The following is an 11,153-nucleotide window of genomic DNA, read 5'->3' on the forward strand; positions in this document are numbered from 1 at the left end:
CAGGGGCAGTGAGAGGATTCACCAGAAAGAGTGGGGAGCCGAACAGGCAGATCAACAAAGTACACTGTTGAGGGGAGCAGAGGCGAGACAGGAGAGGTCTGCTGTGCTATGTGGATCACCTCTGGGACTAGTGATCAAACTTTCACTCAAGTGGCCACCATTTGGCTTATCTTAGCAGTGCAGCGCTCCAACTCACTGGGCCACCAGGGAAGGCCCCATATTGTGCTTTTTTTAATCTTTGCCTTGAATCTTCCACTGAGAAGCTACTAGAGGTTCGTTGTTTCTGTTGAAGAATTAGTTATCTCATTGCTTATTGCTGTACTAACCTGACTCGTATATTTAATAATGGGTCCTTGTTTTTTGTTTTTTTTAGATTCGCCATGAAGTCAGTGTTAATAATGTAATACATAAACTCTGCAGTAACCAGTGCTTTAATAAGTACAGGTTAGCCAATGGTCTAATAATGAATTGCTGTGAACAATGTGGAGAGTACTTGCCCAGTAAAAGTGCTGGAAACAATGTCCTGGTAATTGAAGGTCAGCAGAAAAGATTTTGCTGCCAACGTTGTATTAGTGAATATAAACAGGTAATTCTCTTTAGTTTTTTTTTTTCCCCTAATGAGTTTTAAGTGATAAAGTTTATAGTAGCTTCTCACTCTTGCCTTACATTACCCAGATTTATCTTAGAATTTCATTTAGTTCTGTTTTTGTCATTCTCTTATTGAGTTGTCCCAGGTCAAATGAGTATTGAAATCATTTTATTATCTGTTTTGAATTTTTACTATATACAGACACTCATTGATGAGTAAATCTTTATCATTTTATACTTCTGCAGACAATTGTATACTCCATTTAACTCCATATTCTCACCAAAATTTGCTACTATTAATTTTGATTTAAGCTAGTGTAGTATATTTGAAATGATTACTTCATTGTGATTTTAATTTGTTTACCTTTGATAACTAATATTTTTCATCACTCATTTATCTTCTATTTTAAAGTGCCTGTTCAGTTCTTCTGCTCATTTTTTTTAGGATTTCTTTGCATATTCTGGATTTCCATAAAATAAATATATTTGGAAGATGTTCTCCTCGACTGTGTCTAGTTTTTTAAATTTTTTTATTGTTGTTTTGGAGAAGCTTAGGTTTTAAATGTTGATTAAGTCCAGTGTACTTAATAGCTTATTTACTAGTTTTGTTTATTCTTTAAAGAATCTTGCCTACCAAGGTTCTGAACATATATATATATATATCTTTATTTTCAGAAGCTTTTTAGTTTTAGATTTTATGCTTAGGTTTGTGATTTATCACAAGTTATTTTTGTGTGTGGTGTGATGTAAATGTTTACCTGATTTTGAGACATTAAAAACTTCAGAACATCACCTTGTACTCTAAATTGGTACAATTTTAATTTGTCAATCATGTCTCAGTAAAGCTGGAAAAAAAGACTTTAAAAAGTTCTTATAATCAAGGTTGTGTGGTATTAGCATATAAAGATAAATAGATCAATGCAATAGTTCAGAAATAGAGCCACAGATATAACCAGTTGATTTTAGCAAAAGGCATTAAATCATAAAATCATTTTTAATAAATGGTACTGGGAAAACATTTTTGTTTATATGCAATAAAGAGACCTAACTACATTCTGTTACATACACAAAATTTAATTTGAGATGAAGCATAGTGGAAAACCAGAAACATAGTTACTAGATATTTATTTAACTTTTAGGGGAAAGTAGCTCTGAACATCTAGGTTTACCTTTATTATTGCCTTTATTTATGCTGCACCTCATACTTAACAAAAGTTTTAGAAGTGGTTTATAGAAATGCTCAATGAACAAAGAATATGTAGAACAACTTAGAATAGATTTTTTTCAAAAAGTACATGGCAGAAATAACCTAGTGAACTTCTGATTCATTAATAAACAACTATGTTAAGTCTTATAATTTTTTACAACTTCTTTTTAATCCATTTTTAAGTGAATCTGCTTACACCTTAAGCAGATACACCTTAACCTCACTGCCTTTACATTAAGCGCATAAATACACTTTTCCTCTAAAGAACATAAGGCTTGCAGACAGGTTATAATTTTTTTTACTCCTAAATTTATACCAGAGATCGAAATGGGGAAAATACACACAAATAGAAAGAGAATAACAAAATAGTCAGATTTTCTAGAATAACCTTCATGTCTGTCATTGTAATCCCCCCAGAGATAGTCTTTATTTTACTATGCATGTATCATAGTAATGTAAAATAGCTCATAATAGTTGGCAAATATAGGGACATTATTTTTGTATGACAGAAGTTTTGTAATGTGTTCCCATTACCAAATGAGTATTTTTAAACAACTATTTTCCTTAAAAATAGTTAATACTCATTTTCCTTAATACTCATATGCTATATAATGCATGTAGACTGCATATACAACATTAGTCCTATTCCTAGGGACTTCATAATGTAGGATATTACTCTGGCAGCTTCCTCATACATCTTATGTTTTCCACATCTCTTGATAGCATCATGTTCTATTGTGCTTGATTTAATCTCGTGCTGTTTTGTTCATCAAGGCCCCTAAACGTACAAAATCCACTACTAATGTTGCCAGTAAGAGACCACATCGAGTGATTGACCTAATGAAATTAAGAGTGATTAAGGACTATGAAAGTGGAAATGACATTTATTGCTCGCCAATCAGACATGTCCCATTCTACAATAGCTGCAGTCCTGAAGAACAAGAACAAAGTCATAGAAGCTGTTAGAGGATCTGCTTCATTGAGAGCAACAAGAATTACAAAAGTTCGAGAAGGGCCTATATCAGATATGGAGAAACATCTAATGACCTGGATTGAAGACCAGACATACAGACATCTCTCTTAGCACATATCACTACCAATGCAAAAAGTTAATTTGCAATGTTGAAAGAAAAGGCTGGACCCTGCTACAATGTTGAATTTATTGCTAACTCTGGGTGGTTTAAACATTTCGAGAATTGTTATTCACTATAGAATGTAAAAGTGAGTGGGGAGTCTACAAGTACTGATATAAAGGCAGCTGGAAAATTTTTGGATGTGCTAGATAAGCTGATTGTGGAGGAAAGTTACTTACCAGAGCAAATATTCAATATGGATAAAACCTCCCTGTTTTGGAAACATGCTAAAAGGACTTTCATCCTTAAGGAGGCCAAGTTGGTGCCAAGTTTCAAGGCTTTTAAAGGCAGAATAACAGTCTTACTTGGAGGCAATGTTGTAGGCTACAAATTAAAACCCTTTGTAGTCTGGCATAGTGAGAACCCCAAGGCCTTCATGACACAAGCTGTGCATCTTCTGTTGACTGACAAGTTCCAGATGGAAGGGAAAAGGTCTGAAAAATCAGATTTTCCATTAATAACTTATATTACGACCTCCCTTTTTTGTATAATCATAATATCAAAATATTCTGAGCAACCATCAGTTTACAACTGGATTGCATTGGCCTCATAAGCTGCTGCCTGGCCCAGGCAAGCAGGTGCTGCCACATGGTGGGAAATTCCTCTTGAAGTCAAAAGTAATCTTACAATTGACTGATTAATAAAAACAATTTGCTGTTATAGTGAAATCAATATTGTAAAATAAGGCAGTACTAAGAACATGCTAAAAAATAAACAGAGCTCTTTACTGCCCCAATGAGAACCTAAATCTCATCACTCTACTATGTTACTTAAGCTTTCAATTGTTTAGTTTTTAAATAAGGAACTTTCTTAAGCTTACTATTGTTCAGTCTTTAAGGAATCTTACATAAACTTTCTATTTAGTCTTTAAAGAGGAACTTTACTATATCTCTTTTAGTGATGGATTTACAAGAAAACTTCTCCACTCTTGCCCTCCACTTTACCTCTTCACCTATAGGATATCTCAATGAGAATGAAGGTCATTAAATAGTAATTAAGGTTAAAGAGACTTTATTTTAGCTAATCATCACTGTGGTAAATATGTTAGTCTTAAATTTTATGAATTTATGTACCTGTCTTAACTTTAATAGATTGATTTTAAGAATAATAAATGTTATAATCTCAGTTGGAGGTCAATATGACCCCAAACTGTTCTTAGAAAAAAAGAGATGGTTGTGATCTCTCTGTTCAATTCATATGCTAATGTTATCCCACTGCTTGCTTATAATGTATAAATAAAGTTCTGCTGAGATGAGAGGCAGGAAGACTTGCACCCGACTCCGACTCCTGTGTCTTCCTCATGCCCTTTCCCCATTTCTTGGAATCTCTGTTACCGACGCCACCTTCCCACCTTAAAGCCGTGTCTGCCTTGCCCCCCGAAAGCCTATTATTGGGGCCAGTCCATGACACGTTCAAGCATATCAATAAGCACACACTACCAGTATATTACCAGAGCAATAAGAAGTCATGGATGACACAGCTACTCTTTCAAGATGCTCTCCTGAATTGTTATTCCTGCGAGATGGAGAAGTACTGTCTGAAAAGTAACATACCTTTCAAGGTTTTACTTATTGTTGATAATGCTCCTGGACTTCCCCCTTTTATTGGTAATCTTCATCCCAATATCAGAATGGTGTTTCTTCCACCACCATACTGCCTCATTGATCCAACTAATGGATCAAGGAGTTATAGCAACTTTTAAAGCCAACTACCTGAAGAGGACCTTTGTCCAAGCCATTGCTGCAACTGAAGAAGACCCTGAAAAACTTTTGACACAGTTCTGGGAGGATTACAATACCTGTGACTGCATCAAGTCCCTTGCTTGGGCTTGGAGTGATGTCACCAAGGAGTGTATGAGTGGCACCTGGAAGAAGATAATCAAGAGTTCATCCATAACATCAGAGATTTTGCCAAGGATGAGGAAGTTGCAAAAATCAAATCTGGCTGAGATGGCAAGCAGCTTTAATCTGAGTGTGGATGAGGAGGACATTGAGGAGCTCCTAAAGGCAATTCCTGAGGAACTGACTAATGAGTTGTTAGAATTGGAACAAGAATGTATAGCTGAAGAATGGGTCATAATATGAAACTGCAGAAGTAAAAGAATCACAAAGAAAATTCAGTGAAGCTTTTGCAGACCTCAACAATCTCCTTGTTGAGGAGCAAGTTTGAAAGCATGGATCCCAACACCAAGAGGTTTTCATTGATAGAGAGGAATGTTCATGATGCATTATCTGCTTACAAACATATATGAGAAGAAAACAAACAAGCAAACCATGAACATATTTCAGAAGAGAACTGAAGAAAAACCTCAGGCAGGTTCTTCAGGATGTATTCCAGAGAAAAAACATGGTGATCATAGGATATGGCAGTCCCATGCAAGGTACTGCTCCTGAAGACCTCCTAGTGGGACAAGATATAGAGTTGCAAGATAGAGATGTTGGTGATCTCAAGTCTCTAGAGGACTAGGCTAATGTATTTATGTCTTTAAATTTTTTTTATGTTTTTACAAAATATTTTTAAAAAATAAAATAATAGTGTTTTAATAGAATAAAGTTAATAGAATAAGAATATAAAGAAAAAATTATACAGCAGAAAAGTATTTAAAAATATTTTAAGCTGCATCAAAAAGTAAAAGAAATTTAAGTTTATAAAATTATATTAAGCTAAGGTTAACTTAGTGTAGAAAAAAAATTTTATAGATTTTAGTATAAACTAAGTATACAGTATTTATAAAGTCTACAGTAATGTACAATAATGTGCTAGGCTTTCCCATTTATTTACCACTCACTAGTGCTACTTCAGTCCTGTAAGCTCCCTGGTAAGTATACTATACAGGTGTACCTTTTATCTTTTATTTACTGTACCTTTCTTTTTTTTTAGATATGTCTATCTACATAAATACCATTGTGTTACAGTTGCCTACAGTATTCAGTATAGTAACATGCTATATAGGTTTCTGTCTTTGGAACAATAGGCCAAACCTTATAATCTAAGTGTGTAGTAGGCACCTAGAAAAAAATCATACTGTCTAGCTTTGTATAAGAACATTCTGATATTTACTAGACAGTGGCATCACTAGCGATATATTTCTTAGAGAGCAGTCTGTCATTAACTGATGTTCTACTGTATATGAAGACCTCAGGGAAAACTTAGTATATATATATACTAGGACATACAGTCATAAAATGTAAAAACTGAACTTTTATCTAACACAATGGTTTAATCAGTGGTATATATAAACATTATAACTGGGGGAGTACTACTGACATCTAATGGATGGGAGCAGGTATGATGAAAACATCTTGTAATATGTAGGACAGCCCCCGCAACAAAGAATATTCTGGCCCAAGATGTTGCCAAAGTTGAGAAATTTACCACCAAAGGATAAATAATAGGTAGCTGGATGGTTAGTATTTGCGAAGCATAGTGAGAAGACAACTAAATTTTCATCTTCATAATTAAGAAATCAGTTGATTTCCTAAAATTGGGAGGAAAAATAGCAGTATAAACATGTTACTTGGTTAATACCAAAAGAACCAACTAAAAATGTTGAAAGTGGTCGACTTCTGGAAAAGGGGGGAAGAGGTGATTGTGGTATTGGATTGTTATTTCTTATTTACTAGATAGAACTAGTAGATGTTTTATACTAAATGCTCAATTTTGATTCAGACTTCTTGAAAATGTTAGAGACGAATGTTCTGCAGCCTCTTTGGTGACCTAGGGGTTGAGTCTCAGAGCTATCATCTCTATGGCCTGAGTTTAATCCCTGGTCAGGGAATTAAGTAGCCTACCTATGGCACATCAGACTTGTCTTGCCTTGCTGCTCCCCTTGGCATGTATTTCAGATTTGTCTGTTCTGTTCCTCATTCTGTCTCTAGTGAATCATCTCACCACTGTACCTCTGGCCTACACCCCAGTTTGAAACAAAAATTAAATAAAATCTTAAAAAAAAAAAGATACGGGCCACCCTGGTAGTACAAGAGTAAGTCTCAGCACTATCAGCCATTGTGCAGACCTCTTTTGTCTTGCCCACTGTACTTCAGTCAATCTGCCTATTCTGCTCTCCACTCTTATCTCTGGTGAATCCTCTCACACACACCCCCCACACCTCTAGCCTCAGTTCTTCTATGCATAAGTAAGTAATTTTTTTTTTTTTAAATGAAAAGATAACCAGTGTTCTGGAACAAAACCTTACCCAAAGTCACACAGCTAGATTTGACCTCACATCTGAAACCTCAATTATTAGTCTATTGCCAGTGATAGAAGTATTTAATTCTTAATATTCTTAATTCCCTAATAAAACTTAATTTATTAAGTTCTTAATCCCCTAATAAAACTTCCCTGAGGCCAGGATGCCTATCTGATTTATTGTCATCTCGAGAATAAGTAGTCCTATATATGGGATAATTTAGCAGTCTAACTGAGACACTTGTGAGAGTGAAGTGAGATATTATTACTAATGTTTACATTTTATACCTTTCTTTCTAGTGGTTTCTGTCCTCTTATTTTAGGGTTTGGTTGATGGACCTCACCTGCCTTGTATTTGGCTTTAGTTTTCATGCATTCATCAGTAAAAATATTAGCATAATGTAGTATGCACTCAAATCTGAACTTCTTTTTCAAACAATCTCATATGAATGTCCTGGGAGAGACGTGGAAGTAATGACATGGGTAGAAAAAGATTAAGTAGTATTTTTTCAGTCATCTAAAAATGCATCATTATGTGTAATTAATGTCATATTCAGGAAACTGATGCTTAATGTAGTTATGTAAGCTTTACTTTTTTTTTTTTTAAGTTTAAGCCTTTCAAGTGTCCTAGATCTAGAATCCTAGAGACAGCCAGCATCATCTCTAGCCAAAGTACAAGTCTGATAACATCACTCTTTATTTTTATTTTAGGAATGCCACATTACTTTCAGAATTAAGCCAAAACAAAGCTTTTAATTACTTTTAAAGATTTATTTATTTATGCATACGAACTGGGGTGCAGGCCAGAGGCAGAGGGGCGGTGAGAGGATTCACCAGAGACAGCAGGTGAATCAGGAGAGGTCTGCCACTCCATGTGGATAAACTCCCCATGTGGATCACTTCCAGGAAAACAGCTGGCTCACTTGCAGTGCTGCGCTTTAACCCTCTGTGCCACTAGGGAGGGCCCACTTTTAGTTTCTTAAACTCTATGGTGGTCAAGTTGTGCTATGTGCAAATATATTACAATTAACAGGATACCATTCTCATTGTATACAGTTTTGTTATTTTGAGTCTATCTTTGCATTACTACCTCCAGAATAGGTAGTATGTCTTTTTATTATGTGGAATGCAGTATATGTTGTGACTGCCTTTAGTGTTTAAGTTATATAACAGCTATTTTCAAGGTTCATCCATATATTTTTTTTCTTTTTTTTTTAAGAACTATTTCGTTGTATGGATAATACCACAAATTTACCCAACTGTAATGGACATTTGAATTGTTTCTACTTTTTTAGATATTATGAATGATGTTGCTTTGAACATTTTGTACAATTTTATGGACATATTTTTCTTTTGAAATTGATGTATCATATGGTAACTTTAACTTTTGAGGAATTGTCAGTTTTTCAAAGCAGTTGCATGATTTTACATTCCCCTTTGACATTTTAGGAATGAATCAATTCTTAACTTATTTTGCCAGCACTTGTCATTACCCTTTTTTATATAGCCCTCCTGGTGATGTAAAGTGATATGTGTTGGTTTTGATTAGTATTTCTTTGATAACTAATGATAGATATCTTTTCATATTCTTATTGGGCATTGTATATGCTTTCTATTTTTTTAATATTAATTTTAAGATACAATTGTAATCTGTTTCCCCCCAGATGGTGGAAACAAAGTCAAAATTATCAGCATCAGAAAACAGAAAAAGGAATGCTGTTAGAGAAGAAAATGGAAGGAAATCATGTGTATCATTGAGTACATGCTTGGAAAAAATAGAGGAAATACCGGGAAAAAAGGAAAAGACTTCAGAGCTGCAAGTTTCAGTAGAATATAGTAAAAATATATCACTGTTTAAACAGGATGTGCGTTTACCTTCTATGTTAACCATACCCGATAAATTGCAAGAGAAAAACTCAGAAGATTCTGTAATACCCATTGAGCTTTCTGCAGATCCAGGTACATGGCCCCGGATTTTGAATATTAAACAACGAGACACTCTTGTTGAAAATGAGCCTCCTCAAATAAGAAATTTTAACTTTCCAAAAGACAATACAGGGAGGAAATTTTCAGAAACCTATTACACACGAATTTTTCCAAATGGTGATAAAACCACTAGATGCTGGTTGCTTTATTCAACCTCAAAAGATTCTGTGTTTTGTCTATATTGCAGACTCTTTGGGGAAGGAAAAAATCAGCTGAAGAATGAGAATGGGTGCAAAGATTGGCAGCACTTATCTCATATTCTTAGTAAACATGAAGAAAGTGAAATGCACATTAACAATGGTGTTAAGTATTCAAAATTAAAATCTGATTTGAAGAAGAAAAAAACTGTTGAAACTGCAAAACAGATTACATGATAATGAGAAAAATGGTATGCTATTGTACACATATACCTAATTTTGGTTTTTGACATATCAGCATCAAATATTTACTCAGAAAAGATGTACACTAACTGTATTACTGGTTTTGTGAGGTTCCTGTACAGAGTAACTGGCCATAGTTTGTTAGCAATAAGTATCATACCAAATTAATAGCAATGAATGTTTCCATTCCAAATTCTAAAGCTAATTGGATTCAATAGTCATTGCAGGTCTCAATAAAATTAATTGTTAATTTTCTCAGTCTCTCACTTTTATTTTTTTGAGATACTTTTAAAAAAATAATATAATAGTTTATTTTTACATCATTTTGTGCATTTTTTCATCTCAGTTGTAATCCCCGTGGATTTCCCATCACCAGGTCACCCATAGTCTGTCACTTTTTTCTCAAACCCTTTTAAATTGATATTTGAGGACTGACATTTGACAACTTGGATTAACTTTCTATTCTGATTATTTTGAAAGAAAGACTTAAGTTTATCAGTATCAGGTTAAACAATACCTATGTTAGTAAGAGTTGTTACTAAAGTAAAAACGTTCAGAAAAAGCTGCAGCTTTTTGCTATTAAACCAAATACTTGTTACTTATTTCTTAGCGCCAAATAGTATCACTTGTTACATTAAAGAAACTAAGGTAGTTTTAATTGCATTTTATTGGTTTTATTTCAACTTGTAAATGTCTTGGCTTTTATTGTTAAGCAGTAACTTTAAGTGTATATTATTTTTATGTTGGTACAAGTAGGAAAAATATTAAAATAAAAATATATTGAGTAAACCTTTACGTACTGTGATATTTTTTCCCCCGATGAAGACTCCTCATGAATTTGAGGAATGGGGCCTCCCTTCTGGTACAAGAGGTTAAGTCTCAGCACTATGAAACTATCTGCAGCATGTGTTTGATCCCTGGCCAGGGAACTAATCCATATGGTACAGCACATCTTTCCTGTTTTGTCCACTGCTTCCCTCAGCAGTGTGTTTCAGTCAGCCTGCCTGTTCAGGAACCCGCTCTGTCTCTGGTGAGCCCTTTTACCCCCCTCAGGCTTACACTGCTCTTATAAGCATAAATAAATGAAGTCATAAAAAAATTGAAGAATACGTTACAAAAATTAAAAATCTCACTTTTTCAGTGGCTAGTCGGTGTTACTGTCACTATGTATTTAGTAATTTTCTCTTTTGTTTGACTCCTGGTGCTAATTTTGTCATATACAAAACTATTATTTATTTACTTATGCATACAGAACTGGGTTACAGGCCAGAGGTGCAGGGGCTGTGAGAGGATTCACCAGAGACCATGGGCTAGTCAGAGAGACCTGTGCCATGTGGGTCACCTCCCTGGCTGGGATCCAACTCCTCCTGACTTGGCTATCCTCCTAGTACTGCGCTTTAACCCATTGTGCCACCAGGGAGTGCCCATATATTAAATTCTTTTGTAACTTGGGTTTCTCTGAAGACTTTTCCTGAAACTGACACAAGTTGTGACTAGGGGCCTTCCTGGTGAGTCAGGGGCTAAAGACAGCTCTATCAACAGCCACTATAGCCACTATAGCCCCATCCATCCCCTACCAATCAGGGAGCTAGCCCACATGGTGCAGCAGCCCTCTTCTGCTGCTCCCCTCAGCCGTGTATGGCCTACACCCCACTTCTTGTATGTATACAT

At 35.0% G+C, this 11,153-nt stretch overlaps 1 protein-coding gene across 3 annotated transcripts in view; it reads left to right on the forward strand.

Moving 5' to 3' along the window:
- Positions 1 to 9,737, forward strand: part of ZMYM5 (zinc finger, MYM-type 5) — a 32,354-nt gene extending 22,617 nt beyond the window's left edge. For all 3 annotated transcript variants that reach the window (XM_012723385.1, XM_012723384.1, XM_012723386.1), the window contains 2 exons: positions 374 to 586; positions 8,781 to 9,737. In XM_012723385.1, coding sequence (XP_012578839.1) covers positions 374 to 586; positions 8,781 to 9,476 — 909 coding nt within the window. In that variant the 3' untranslated portion in view covers positions 9,477 to 9,737. The remainder of the gene's footprint in view (positions 1 to 373; positions 587 to 8,780) is intronic.
- The last annotated feature ends 1,416 nt before the right edge of the window (positions 9,738 to 11,153 follow it).

Source organism: Condylura cristata, unplaced genomic scaffold (assembly GCF_000260355.1).
Source record: "Condylura cristata isolate star-nosed mole 26May11 unplaced genomic scaffold, ConCri1.0 scaffold00010, whole genome shotgun sequence".
In the NCBI taxonomy this organism is placed as follows: Eukaryota; Metazoa; Chordata; class Mammalia; order Eulipotyphla; family Talpidae; genus Condylura; species Condylura cristata.